This window comes from Lipotes vexillifer, unplaced genomic scaffold (assembly GCF_000442215.2).
Source record: "Lipotes vexillifer unplaced genomic scaffold, Lipotes_vexillifer_v1.1 scaffold823, whole genome shotgun sequence".
Lineage (NCBI taxonomy): Eukaryota > Metazoa > Chordata > Mammalia > Artiodactyla > Lipotidae > Lipotes > Lipotes vexillifer.
This window is the reverse complement of record NW_006772547.1, coordinates 77,168-92,090: the sequence shown is the minus strand read 5'-3', so window position 1 is coordinate 92,090 and position 14,923 is coordinate 77,168. Positions and strand designations below refer to the sequence as shown.

Below are 14,923 nucleotides of genomic sequence, written 5' to 3'. Positions count from 1 at the left end.
TTTTAAAGTTATTATTATTATTATATGTATAACCTGAGTTTATACAGCTTTTATTAAAGTTTTAAAAGTTTATACAAAATTTTAATAGAACACTGGATTTGGAGTTGGGGACCTTTATGGTTTAGTTGTGTGCTATGGGCAATTCATTTCGCTTTCTTGGTCTTAGTTTTCTCATTTGTAAATTGTGATAGAGTTTTTTTTTTAATTTTATTTATTTTTTGTATGTGTTGGATCTTCGTTGCTGTGAGTGGGCTTTCTCTAGTTGTAGCCAGCAGCAAGCAGGGACTATTTTTTGTTCCAGTGCATGGGCTTCTCATTGTAGTGGCTTCTTTTGTGGAGCACAGGCTCTAGGCATGCGAGCTTCAGTAGTGTGATGGAGTTTTAACTAAATGATCCCTTCTAATACTAACATTCTATGAGTTTTGAGGTACTTTTAAGACATTAATGGGTATTATAGGAATTAGTTTCCTTATTAACTTATGAAAAGCAAAGATATTGGAAACCCAAGAACTAAGCCTTTCAATGCTTTTAAAATGAGTCTAATTCTTAAATTAAACTGGTTAACAAATAGTACAAAAGAGACTACTACTGTTTCCTTTCTATTGTCTCCTTCAGTAAGAATCAAAAATAAAGAGGGAAGATATTCAGTTAACAAGATAAAGTTTTATCAATGATATTTACTGTCAGGCTTTAAAAAAGGGTAATTTTCCATCATAGAAACTCAAGAGAGAAGGAAAAACCCAAATTTACAAACAACATTCAGTAGTGGTCACCACTCCAGTAAATAAAAGAACAAAACTTTTGCAGTTTTATTCTGGTTTATGATCTTCACCCACAAAATTTTCTGACTTAACAGAGGCCCTGCTTATGATTTTATAGAAGTATAAAGAGTAACGGTTTGTACTCTTATTTTGATTAATAGCAGCTTAAAAGCCCCTTTCTCAATGTTAGTTCTATAACTTTTAAAAATTGTGACCCTTAAAATAATTTTTTGGTTTTTTACTTTATAGTACTATAGTTGTTCTAACTCATAAATTTTTACAGTACCATTGCCCTATAGGGCATAGGATATATAATTAAAAATCTTAGTATGAATGTGAATGCTTTCTTTCTCCAAAAGCTTCACATTGTTGAGCCTTACAATAACAACCCTGGGATGAAAGTTTAGTTAGCATTATCCCTCTTTTTTATAGCTAAAGATATTTCCAAAGAGTTTTTCATTCATCAGAATCATGGAATGGAATGATGAAAAATATACTAATGTACCAAGTTCTACCAGAAGTGGGAGTAATTGGTCCAAAGTTTGGAAAGAGCTCCCTTGCCCGGAATACTGTTTTTCTTATCTTTTCCCTTAGGATCTAATACCCTACTGTACAAGGAAGTGAATGGACCAGAATATTTAGCTAGTTCCTTTAAGTTCTCTTCTGAAAATTCATATTTATTTCTGGTAATCAGTACATCAAGCTGTTTAACACGTTTGCTTCCTTTTCCAGATGCCCAAGCACAAAGGTAGAGGAACAATGGTTAGGGTGATCAGAAAAAACAAACTTTCCAGGCCTTACATTTCCCATTCCCTCCCTAGACAAAATCTAGAGTAATAACCATCCACGTACTTAACGTTTTCCTTATGTACAGATAAGTTTCAGTTTAACTGTTGAAATTCTATGGCGTCTGTTCTCTTTGTAGTCAATCATATAAATTTTAATTTAAAGGAGTATTTTAAAATTTAATTCTTATTTAAGGCAGCATTTTGTTTTTTACTTGCTTACAAATGTTTTCCTCAGATCTGAATCTTTGCTTATGGTTGATATAAGGAAAAATGCTGTTGAGTCTGTGTTTATTAACTTTTATGGATAGTTTTTTTTTTTTTTTACATTTCTGGTCTAATTGAAGTTTAGCTAAGGAAGACCTAGGCTTTTTGGGGGGGGTGGGGTGCTGTTCTAGAATGGCATCAGAGGGGATGACTTGGCAATCTCCCACTTGGTTTCTCTTCTTGCAGCCCAGGCTTGTCCTCACGACAGAGGCAACGTTCCATCAGGGAACTGAGGGCTAGGCTTGGAACCTGCTTGCCAGCACATCCAATGATTTCTAGTGGCCAAAGAGACACGTGGCCAAGCCATATCAAGGGGTCGCAGGCTCAGCAGCCATGGCTCACGGGCCCAGCTGCTCCGTGGCATGTGGGATCTTCCCGGACCGGGGCACAAACCCGTGTCCCCTGCATCAGCAGGCGGACTCTCAACCACTGCGCCACCAGGGAAGCCCAGACCTAGGCTTTTAAGTACCAATATGCATATGAAACTCTTCTGTGCATAGGATCAGCACAAGAATTTAAGTAATCATATCAAATGCTGAACTTGCATAGTTCTGTGTACTGTTCTAAATTCTTTCTTTCTTTTCTTTCTTTCTTTTCTTTTCTTTCTCTCCTCCCTCCCTCCCTCCCTCCCTTCCTTCCTTCCTTCCTTCCATCCTCATAATAACTACTGGAGGGCAAGTACTATTATTATCCCTATTTTATCAATGGGAAGATGGAGGTATAGAGATGTTAAATAGTTGCCTAAAGTCAATGTGGTTTATCTGTTTAAAGTAACAGATAGGGCCAGGATTTAAACAAGGAAGTCTGGTTTCAGAGTCCATATGCACAGCAAAATTGCTGTGTTATATGGCTTCCCATTGGCTCAAAATTTTAGCCACAGATTAAATAGGAATCATCAATTGAAAGACATATCCTGTTCCTATGGTAATGCTTACCCCTTAGTATTCAAGTTTGGGTTTGAAAATTCCCCACATGAACTTTGAAATCTATATCACACCACTAAATATACTATCAACTCCTACTCTTTGGTATGATTCTCCTTTCATTCCTCATACAGTGGGCCCTCCATATCCGCGGGTTCCACATCTGCGGATTCAAGCAACCATGGATCGAAAATATTCAGAAAAAAATTCCAGAAAGTTCCAAAAAGCAAACCTTGAATTTGCTGTGTGCTGGCAGCTATTTACATAGTATTTACATTGTATTAGTTATTATAAGTAACCTAGAGATGATTTAAAGCACATGAGAGGATGTGCATAGGTTATAAACAAACACTATGACATTTTATATAAGGGCCATCAGCATGTGTGGATTTTGGTCTCCTTGAGGGGCGGGGGGCATCTGTCCTCCACAGATACCAAGGGACAACTGTATTTAAAATTCATGTGTTCAGTGAACATTTGAGTCTTTACTGTACTGTAGACATTCTTCTAAACAATGGGATTATAAAGATGGCCACATTTATTTAATATCCAATCTTGTTCGAAAAAGAATTTGAGGTGCACCAAGATCTCTAAGACACTGTCCCTTCCCTCATAGAATTTACAATCTAATGGAGATATTTATACAAATAATTACAAATGGTAAATGTCTGCTAATAGAGATGTTTCACAGAGAACTTTACCTTTGGTCATAAAGTTTACCAGGTTGGGGAATGACAGACAGTGGGAACGTTGTATAAAGTCAGGAGGACACAAAACAGCAGAGCATGTAGTTTGATGTGGCTGAAGAAAAGGGTAATTTTCTGGTGGTAATATTATAAGAGGTTCAAAATGTAGGCAGAGGCCCTCATATAGCGTTGTTTCTTTATGTTTTAAAAATCTGTCTTAACGTGAAACATCATTTATTGCTTTTAGAAGAATAACAAAGAAATAAATTTAGAAGGAAAAAGCTTAGAAAAACTTTCACTGGTCTCAAAACCCTCAAAAATATCCGGTCCATTCGTGCATAAAGAAGAGCCCAAGTTACCAGAAATCAGACAAGGAGGCCAGTTTAACAAAGTGCAAGATCTTATCTTCAAAAAACCTACAAGGCAGATCATAATGAACACAGAGACACTGAAGAAAATTCAGATTGATAGGTAAGGAACGAGAGCATATTTGGAAATGTGATAATGTATTTCTAGATGGCTGAAGAGTGGGTCAGGGGTGGCTCACTGCTCTCTTCTTTTATGGGTTGGTCATTGTATCCGAGTGACTGCAGATAATAGGATTAGCCAAAGACTACTTAGGGCAAATGTGGTACAGTTGAAAGTATGGTGGCTGTATGGTTGGGCAAGTTATTGAGCCTTTGTTTACAGTTTTTAAAAATGAGAATAATGGGGCTTCCCTGGTGGCGCAGTGGTTAGGAATCTGCCTGCCAGTGCAGGGGACCTGGGTTCGAGCCCTGGTCTGGGAAGATCCCACATGCCACGGAGCAACTAAGCCCGCAAGCCACAACTACTGAGCCCGTGTGCCACAGCTGCTGAAGCCTGCGCTCCAAGAGCCCGTGCTTCACAACAAGAGAAGCCACTGCCATGAGAAGCCTTCTGGTGAGGGCCTAAAGCAGGGCTCAGCAAGTTTTTCTGTAAGGAGACAAATAGTAAATATTTTTGGTTTTGCAGGACATAAACTCTCTGTTGAAACCACTCAACTCTGCTGTTATCCCATGAAAGCAGCCATAGATGATATGTAAACAAACGGGCAACGCTGTATTCCAATAAAACTTATTTTCAAAAATAGACTACAGGCTGGATTTGGCTAATGGCTCTGGGTAATTGCTACAAACGCTTATTTACCAAAAATTCTTACCGTAAGGTTATACCCTCTTTTAACTTAACAGGCTTCTTTGTCAGTAAGCCAGTTGACAACAAAAAACTGAATAATGAGACAATGGAAATTGAGACTGCTTTTAAGAAACCCTCAGGATTAAAGCAGTTTAAAATTTGGCTACTTTGACAGTGTCTGTCTCTTACTAATGGATAAAGTACCACAATAGCTACCAATTTGTGTCAAGCATTTGGCTGAACCTTCCTGCTAATCCTTACATTAATGTTGCAAAGTTGCTATCATTATTCTCATTTATTTATTTACTTATTTTTGGCTGTGTTGGGTCTTTGTTGCTGCACACCGTAGCAAGGGCTACTCTTTGTTGCAGTGCATGGGCTTCTCATTGCGGTGGCTTCTCTTCTTGTGGAGCACAGGCTCTAGGTACACAGGCTTCAGTAGCTGTGGCACGTGGACTCAGTAGTTGTGGCTCGTGGGCTCTAGAGCGCAGGCTCAGTAGTTGTGGCACACGGGCTTAGTTGCTCTGCGGCATGTGGAATCTTCCCAGACCAGGGCTCAAACCCGTGTCCCCTGCATTGGCAGGCGGATTCTTAACCACCGTGCCACCAGGGAAGTCCCTGTTGTTTGTTTTTAAATAATGTGATGATCATACGGCTTTTTTCTCCTTTTGTCGTTATTAATGTGATGAATTGCATTAGTAGATTTTCTAATACAAAACTATTTTTGCATTCCAAGAATAATTCCATAACTTAGTTATGATGTTCCTTCTGGGTCTTAACTTGTGTGATTTCTGTAGCCCTTTGGGAATGCAGGGAAATATATCTTATTGATTCATCTTTTCTGTTTCTCCTTACAGGCAATTTTTCAGTGATGTAATTACAGAAACCATGCAGGAGTTGCAAGATTCTGGCACTTTCACCAATCTCCTGAAAGCTTTGGGCAAAGAGAGGGAAAACAAAATGCATTTCTATAATATCATTGCCAGGTCAGAGTAATTTTAGTTTTATTTGCTTTGCTGCATTTTAAAATTCTATAAAATTCTCACCAGAAGTCTTAGATTTCTAAAGCAAATCAAATTTTTGCTTTTGAATGAAGATAACTAGAAGTCAGAAATTTGGGTTTTATTCCTAGTTCTGCTGGGACAATAACTCAATTTCTGGGCTTCAGTTATCTGTGTCTACAATATATAAAGTACAATATATGTACTATAAATGGGTAGTGCATAATCTGTGGTTTGTTTTGGCCATGACAATCTCAAGATTCTAGTTAAGTTCGTGCTTTCTTTTTTTATAAATTAATTTATTTTAGTTATTTATTTTTGACTGTGTTGGGTCTTCATTGCTGCTCGCGGGCTTTCTCTAGTTGCATTGAGTAGGAGCTACTCTGCAGTGCACGGGAAATATATCTTATTGATTCATCTTTTCTGTTTCTCCTTACAGGCAATTTTTCAGTGATGTAATTACAGAAACCATGCAGGAGTTGCAAGATTCTGGCACTTTCACCAATCTCCTGAAAGCTTTGGGCAAAGAGAGGGAAAACAAAATGCATTTCTATAATATCATTGCCAGGTCAGAGTAATTTTAGTTTTATTTGCTTTGCTGCATTTTAAAATTCTATAAAATTCTCACCAGAAGTCTTAGATTTCTAAAGCAAATCAAATTTTTGCTTTTGAATGAAGATAACTAGAAGTCAGAAATTTGGGTTTTATTCCTAGTTCTGCTGGGACAATAACTCAATTTCTGGGCTTCAGTTATCTGTGTCTACAATATATAAAGTACAATATATGTACTATAAATGGGTAGTGCATAATCTGTGGTTTGTTTTGGCCATGACAATCTCAAGATTCTAGTTAAGTTCGTGCTTTCTTTTTTTATAAATTAATTTATTTTAGTTATTTATTTTTGACTGTGTTGGGTCTTCATTGCTGCTCGCGGGCTTTCTCTAGTTGCATTGAGTAGGAGCTACTCTTCATTGCAGTGCACGGGCTTCTCATTGCAGTGGCTTCTCTTGTTGCAGAGCATGGGCTCTAGAACGCAGGCTCAGTAGTTGTGGCACATAGGCTTAGTTACTCTGCGACATGTGGGATCTTCCTGGACCAGGGATTGAACCCATGTCCTCTGCATTGGCAGGCGGATTCTTAACCACTGTGCAACCAGAGAAGTGCAAGTTCATGCTTTCTAAAAATTCCTGAGTAGCAGTATTTCTCTAGCTGCAATTTAGTGATAAGTGTTTTTGTTGTTTTTGTTGCTATAGACTGAATGTTCTTGACCCCCACCTTAGTTTTTGGAAATCCTGACCCCTAATGTGATGGTATTAGGAGGTGGGACCTTTGGTAGGTGATTAGGTTGTGAGGGTGGAGCCTTCATCAATGGGATTAGTGCCCTTATAAAAGAGACCAAGCAGAGCTGCCTCTCCCCTTCTGTCATATATAGATACAAATGAAAATGGCCATTTGTGAACCAGGCAGCTGGTTCTCACCAGACACTGAATCTGATAGCACCTGTATCTTGGACTTAATAGCCTCCAGAACTGTGAGAAATCAATTTCTTTGTTTGTAAGCCACCCAATCTATGATATTTTTGTTATAGCAGCCCAAGCTAAGATAGGTATTGTTTTATTTTGTATTTTATTGTATTGTTCTGTTATTTTATTTTAAACCTAAATAATGGTATTGCTGGAGATAAGCAGAATTCCGTTTCTGAGAGCAAACAGAAACAACATAAAATAAATTCTCATTCAGACAGTACTGAGTTTGAATTCTGCTCTGCCATTTACTATTTGTGTGACCATGGCAAGTGTGTTAGTCTGTGTCTTCTGAGAGATAGATGCCAAGATGAGATTATTAATGTAAAGATTTTATCAGGGAAACACCTATGTGAGAGAAAATGAGGAGGGAGCCTTTGGATTCAATGCTGGACTCACCCTAAGTGAAGGAGACGAAGGTTGAGTGGAAGAGACTGCCCTGCAGTCTAAGAATGGTTTGGCAAGGTCATCAGGGAGCCCTTGAGCCAAAGTCAAGCATCAGAAAAGTCCTGGGTCTTCCAGGAAGGAATGGTCTTATCCCTGCCAGACTCAAAACTTGGCTGGGAGCAGTCAGTGGGAAGTGTGGCCTCAGAGCACACACAGTGAAGGAGTTCAGAGCCTAGAGCTGGGACCCTTACTTGCTTACATTGCCTGTACTTGGAGGTCGGTGAGGAACACTCTCATGTCCTCCACAGCAAGTTACCTCAGCATTCTACATGCATTTTCCTCATCTGTAAAACAGGGGTAATGATAAAGACTACCACATAAGGTTATTGAGAAGAGCTCAGAATAGAAAGGAGTCTTCTTTTTCCTCTTCCTCTTCCTCTGCTTCTTAGCCTTTTCTCAGCAACAACTATTTTAGATATAACACAGTCTTTTTTTAAAGTGTTACTGAAAGTTTGCTCCATGGACCAGCACCATTAGCATCACCTGGGAACTTGGTAGAGAAACAAATTCCAGGGCCCCCAACCCAGACCAAATGAATGAGAATCTCTGGGGTAGAGCCCAGGAATCTTTCTTAGCTTCTAGGCGAACCCTGTGCACACTAAAGTTTGAGAAGCACTACTCTAAACACAAATTATTCTTATTTCTCCTAGGGAGAAAAATGGAAGAAAAAAGATAAAATCTCTTCAAAAACAGCTACTTAATGTCAAAAGAGAAAGGCAAGCTGAAGTACAGGTAAGAACTACCTGGGCAACACTGAAAGTTACTGAGCTAAAACAGCTAAATAGAAGTCATCTTTCTCAAGCAAAAAAAAAAAAGAAGTTATGTATAGGAAATTGTTGTTTCTCCTGGGGTGCCTAAACTATTAAAAATATAAAGAGAGTAATTAGATGTTTGGCCTGCAATGTACAATTATGTCCAGAATCAACCTCTGGGAGACCCTAACCCTCTGGAGCTCTAAGCCTGTTCTTACCCCTCCCAACCGATCCAACCACATGACCCACTCCTTCCCTCCAGGAGACCATGTCTCAGGCAGTCTCTTGTATGCCAAGATCCCAGATGGGAGACTATAGTCCTAGGTAGGACATTAAGCACATTACATACCTCCTTACACCTGATGGTTAGGGTTAATAATGTCATTTGCATTATATTTCAAGTACAGAGTGGATTTATTGAGCTTCTGTGGTCATTAGGGCCTAACCTTATGTCTAATCTCTATAAGAAAATGCATCCTGAGTTTTAAGCAAGTGACTTGCAAAACAATGTTTGGGCTACAACCTAGACAGTTAGAAATTAGTACCATTAGGATGACTAACACTATTAGCAATTTAGAAAGTTACAAAGTATGGCCTAATATCAGCTTTTCACTGCCTAGCTAATTGGACAAGTTTATGCTTCCGATCAGGGAATCTTCATCATTCCCTACATAGAAGTTAGAATAATATTTGAAAAATGTATTCGGAAGAGTTGTCTAAAAAAGGTCACTAGCCTTTCTTCTGAGATACTATCTTTAGGTCTTCTGAACAAATCGTTTATTTGTTCTATTATCTCTCATTTTCTATTATCAATTTTGAACTACCTTTGGTATTGATTTTCACTTCATTATCCCTATTAACCCTCTGTTTATAGTCTACATTTTTAGAAAGCCATTTCTTTTTTTATTTTTATTTATTTATTTTTGGCTGCAAAAAAAAATTTATTTTTTTTTGCAGCACGAGGGATCTTTGTTGCAGTGCATGGGCTTCTCTCTAATTGTGGTATGCGGGTTTTCTCTTTCTAGTTGTGGGGTGAGGGCTCCAGAGTGCATGGGCTCTGTAGTTTGCAGCACGTGGGCTCTCTAGTTGTGGCACGCAGGCTCAGTAGTTGTGGCGCACGGGCTTAGTTGCCCTGCGGCATGTGACAACCCGCATCCTCTGCTTTGGAAGGTGGATTCTTTACCACTGGACCACTGGGGAAGTCCTCTGAAAACCATTTCTGTGCCACCCTCCCCCGCAAAGGCTTCATTAAAACTGGTGTGCATTTAGGTTTTCTCTCTAATGAATAGACTTTTGCAGAGGTTTCTTGGCCTTTTTTCCCTCAAAAGTTCTACCATTATTTAAAACTTCCTCTTTTATTTCTTAACTATTAAAAAATAAGATATTTGTATCAATGTCCTTTTAAGGCTCCAAACCAAATAGTATCAAAAGAGACCTGAGTGTTGGCACTCTGCCAATCAACTCCCCTTTGCTACTATCACAGCCACTGTTTTTCTCTTTCTTTAAACATTTTAAATTATATTGTTGGGGACTTCCCTGGTGGTCCAGTGGTTAAGACTTCCCCTGTGAATGCAGGGGGTGCAGGTTTGATCCCTGGTGGCGGAGCTAGGATCCCACATGCCTCGCAGCCAAAAAACCCAAAAAGCCATGAAACAGAAGCAATATTGTAACAAATTCAATAAAGATTTAAAAAAATCAATATATTGTTGACAGTATAATTTTCCAGACAACAGGTAGTACTAGGTTGTGAAACTTACCTTCTTGGATTACAGTCTCAGCTGTTACATTCAGACACAGTAAAACTAAAGTAGAATATCACTCAGATATTTTGATCATCAGAAAAGGAGTAGATAAACCAGAACTAGAAGATGCAAGGCAAACCTTGAATAAAAAACAGCTATCAAGTGCTTCCCTGGTGGCACAGTGGTTGAGAGTCCGCCTGCCGATGCAGGGGACACGGGTTCGTGCCCCGGTCCGGGGAGATCCCACATGCTGTGGAGCAGCTGGGCCCGTGAGCCATGGCCGCTGAGCCTGCGCATCCAGAGCCTGTGCTCCGCAACGGGAGAGACCACAACAGTGAGAGGCCCACGTACCACCAAAAAAAAAAAAAAAAAAAAGCTATCAAGATGAAATCAAGTTAAATCCCTAGAGTTACTAAAAAACCAGTGGTCAAGTCAAGGTTGGACAACAAGAAGACAGTTACGAGGTACATGGATATTAGAGACCTGTGGGTCAGAAAATGATGACAGTAATTAGGATGGCAGGTTTGAGTGTGTGAAAGTATGTGTGGAGATCACTGGAATGTGAGGGAGCAATTGCCTTATGAAGCTTCCTACTGGGTCCCCAGGCAAAATGACAAAGTCACAAAGGAAAAAAATCAGGTTGCTGTTAAACTTCTGAACATCAGCACACGAAGCCAGATAAGTGGAGCAGTGTTTTCATGAAACTAAAGGGGAAAAAAGAGAGACCCAAGGTCAATATATAAAAATTAATGTATCTTTTCCATATATCAGTAGCAGACTTAGAAAAAGAAATTGAAATATGTATATTTACAATATCATCAAAAATATCAAATATCTAGCAATGAATCCAGTGGCAACAACAAAATGTGCAGGACTTCTTTGCAGAAAACTATAAAACAGTATTGAAAAGTTAAATAATATTTAAATAATTGGAGGGATATACTATGTTTATGTTTATGGATTGGAAGACTCCATATTAAAAAGATGTGCATTCTTCCAAAATTGATTGATACATTGAATTCAATCCCAATCAGAATCTTGATTGGATTTAATTTAATTACTTATTTACTCATTTTTGGGAGACTTAACAAACTGATTCTAAAATTTATATTGAAATGCCAAGGACCAAAAATAGTCAAGACACCATTAAAGAGAACTTGCGGGACTTCCCTGGTGGCGCAGCAGCTAAGAGTCTGCCTGCTGGTGCGGGGGACGCTGGTCCAACCCCTGGGCCGGGAGGATCCCACATGCCGCGGAGCAACTGGGCCCATGCGCCACAACTACTGAGCCTGCACTCTACTGCCCACGTAACTCAACTACTGAAGCCCGCACGCCTAGAGCCCGTGCTCTGCAACAAGAGAAGCCACCGCAATGAGAAGCCCGCGCACCACAACCAAGAGTAGCCCCTGCTCGCCGCAACTAGAGAAAGCCTGCACGCAGCAATGAAGACCCAACGCAACTTAAAAAAATAAATAAATAAATAAATAAGTAAAAGAAAAAAGAAGTTATTATATTATGTGACTATTTAAAAGGTCATATAACATTTGTCTTCAATTACCCTGTGCTAAGTCAAAGGCATCTAGTTTTAACGCTATTGCCATGGGCCTCTGATTACTCTGGTTCTTCTCTGTATAGCTATTCTGCACAAACTTACGGCCTTCCACGTTGACCGTGTGGAAACAGAGGAGGATATAAAATGCTTACAGGCTATGATTGTAAAACCATGATTAAGTCATACTAATAAGTGAACCCAAGTGTCATGCCGTTTCTTCATCTTCCAATATGCAACAAAGATCCAGTGTAGAAATACTGAGTTATAGGCCAAGGATCTTCAGTTGTATGAATTCCTTTTAAGATTCTCACTAAGAGGAGATCTGCCTTCACCATAACCCATTATCATAACCCTGGTTGTCCATGGTGTCTACAGCTTTCTCCATGATCAATCATGGACTGATGCAGCATATTTGTGGGGTTTCGTAGCAGACGAAACTTTACTTCCAAATCCCCAAATGCCTTCAGATCTAGACTTCTGGACTTGTTATTTGAATTCAGAGAAGCTTTAGTAATGGAAAGAAGCTGTCAACCAATTAGAGTTAATAAGGCTCCGATGGCTGCCACAATATTGTGAGCAGAAGTCTTTTTTTTCCCCAGCCGCAATGTGGGGCTTGTGGGATCTTAGTTCCCCGACCAGGCATCATTGAACCCAGGCCCATGGCAGTTAAAGCACTGAGTCCTAACCACTGGACAGCCAGGGAATTCCCCCAGAGGCTTTTAATGGTAGTGTCTGTTTTCATAATTGAACACAAAGTAGGGAGGAGTACTGGTTCCTGAAATTTTAGGGAGCTGGAGAAGATGGAACTTGTCTTATACCTCAGGCTGCCTCTTTGGTTGGATGGAAAAAGGAAAATGGAAATGTGGTCTATTAAAGTGATAAAAGCCACAGGAAAAAAATAGAGTTCTGTATTAAATTAACATTTATATTTGCCTGTCCGTCTGTAACTAAGAATACTGGCTGATTCTATGAGAGTCTATGAATAAACTCTGAGCCAAATAGTCTCCTGTTCTAAAATGCAGATGAAGCATGATCAAGTCAGAACTTCTAAAGTTTCAGGCTCCAATTCCACCCACTGCTTTCATTTCCATTTGAACTATTACCTTTCCAATCACACCAATTTCCTCTTTTCTTTCCTTTTGTACTAAAATTTTCGCACACTTCACTGTCTTGGATAATCTCTTCTGAGTAAACTCCTTCTTAAATGTGATAACTATATACTCCAATAAAGATGTTAAAAAAAAATGTGATGCCTAAAACTGTACACACTATTATAGATGTCTAACCACAACAGAGGATAAGGGAGAATTTTTTCCCTGTTATATAAACAGTATACAGTGCCACAAATTGCAGTAATATAAACAAAGAGGAAGCACTCCAAATGCTTTTCACAAGATTGTATGGCAATATTCTTTCATAATTGTGAAGATTCTGATGACAAACCATTAGAAGAAGCACAGGGAAAGGAAGACTCTGAGAAATCTAAAGAATACAAGGGAAGGGAGGCACCTTTTTACAGTGCTGCTATGACAACAACCAGTGGTGGGGCCCTGACCTCTGTTTCTCATGTTAGAAGCTGGGTAAGCCTCTAATGAAAGTGTTGGAAGACAAGTTAGGTCTTCACAATTCTCAGCTTACAAGATTCTTCTAACCAAAATCAGGACTTTAGTTTCACCTTTGCTTCTTCTTGGAGTCAGTCCAGAGTTCTAATAATCAACAGGGTTTTGAATTCTAATGTCTCTTACGTATCATATACCAGCTTTGAGTTGTTTGCAAATTTAACAAGCATGTTTTCTATATCTATATTTAATTCTTTAATCCATTTTGGAGCCTAGAGTTCATCATCATCATGTCAACCTATTCTCTTTGGTACTCTTTCTATTTCTGGCCCCCCCAAAAGGAAATTAGTCATTAAAGAATGCAAAAAGCTGAGGGGATGAGTGAAGAAAAGAGCGAGGTAACATGCGAAAATTAGTAATAGTGTGGCCAGAGAAAAAACAAAGTATGGCTTGGAGTGTGGAGCAGTTCAGGGATGTTTTAAGATATCACGCAAAGCTTCCAGGATAGCACAGAGCTTTCCAAAGTGCAGTCAGTGACCATGGATGGCAATGGGGTTGCTGAATGTAGAACAAAAGGATGAGAAATCGGTAGGGCTGTAGTTGATGTAGGGCTACCCAGTCTAGACATTCGTGTGAGAAACAAATTTTCATGATTAACTCCTGCTAAGGAAGAGGTACAAAATGCTCTTCATCCAGCTGTAGAATACAGATGGTCACTATGAGGGTCAAAGGCAAGAGTTTGTACTCAAAATAACTGAGCACCATTAAGAAGATCCCTCTCAATATTGCCGTAAGATTTTAGGGTTCTAGGACATCCAGCTTGTGCCCTTTGACTCCTTTTATAACCAGTCAAAATGAGTAGGGGTGGGTTCATATCATTCATGGTTACTGCATCTAACCTCAATAATCATGGCAAAGCTGAAGTAAGTGAAGGACTCTTCTTTAACAGCCAACCTTCTCCTTGAAGGCTCAGGCTTCTAGCTTACATAAGATGTATCTCGATATGTATGTATGTTATCTACCTATCTCTACTTCCAGTTTTCCAGCACTCAAAATTTAAGGGAAATGAGAATCCCTAGGCCCAGTGGGGAAATAACTCCTTCTTGGAATCCTATTCTGAGAACATTTCCCCAGTGCTATATACCTCCGTGGCAGCTCCAGCATTGGAAAGGTTTATTATACATGCTGGAATCAATAGGATGAGGTAAGGGCAAACTGCTTTAAGAAACTCTAGATCAGCATAAAATCAGGCATTATTGCTGCCTCAGGACTTTGGCATACATTCTTCCTTTTTCTTAGAATTCCCCTCGACCCCACTTTTTTTTTTTTTTAATTTTACTTTATTTTTGGCTGTGTTGGGTCTTCATTGCTGCACGCGGGCTTTCTCTAGTTGCGGTGAGTGGGGGCTACTCTTTTTTTCTTTTTTTCCCCATAAGAATTGCCATTTATTCCCAAAGTTGCCAAAATCATCACCAAGGATTCACCGAGGGGTGCATGAGGGGACGAGGAGGCTCAAACACTGACTGAGGGGCCAGTCAGGAGTTGGGAGGGAGGGAGATGGGTGGTGAGACCCCCCCGCTGTCCCTCCCCCTTCTAATGCCGTGGGCAGGGGTCCCCCTCCGGCCGCATCCCTCCCCATCCCCAGGCCCAGTTTCTCTCCAGGGAGGGAGGCAGGGTCGGGGATGGGGGGGAGACAGTGTAGTGTGAGTGGGCCCCAGGAGGGGGAAGGACGCTGGGGTGGGGACAGGGGTCCCCCGCTTCACATGCACT

The 14,923-nt window shown here is 39.8% G+C and overlaps 1 protein-coding gene across 1 annotated transcript in view; it reads left to right on the top strand.

Annotated features, from left to right (window-relative positions):
• The window catches only part of DRC9 (dynein regulatory complex subunit 9), a 43,723-nt gene that overhangs the window by 4,950 nt on the left and 23,850 nt on the right, over positions 1-14,923 (top strand). The window contains exons 4-6 of the mRNA XM_007447594.1: positions 3,670-3,893; positions 5,435-5,563; positions 8,199-8,280. Of these exons, the coding sequence (XP_007447656.1) occupies positions 3,670-3,893; positions 5,435-5,563; positions 8,199-8,280 (435 nt within the window). The remainder of the gene's footprint in view (positions 1-3,669; positions 3,894-5,434; positions 5,564-8,198; positions 8,281-14,923) is intronic.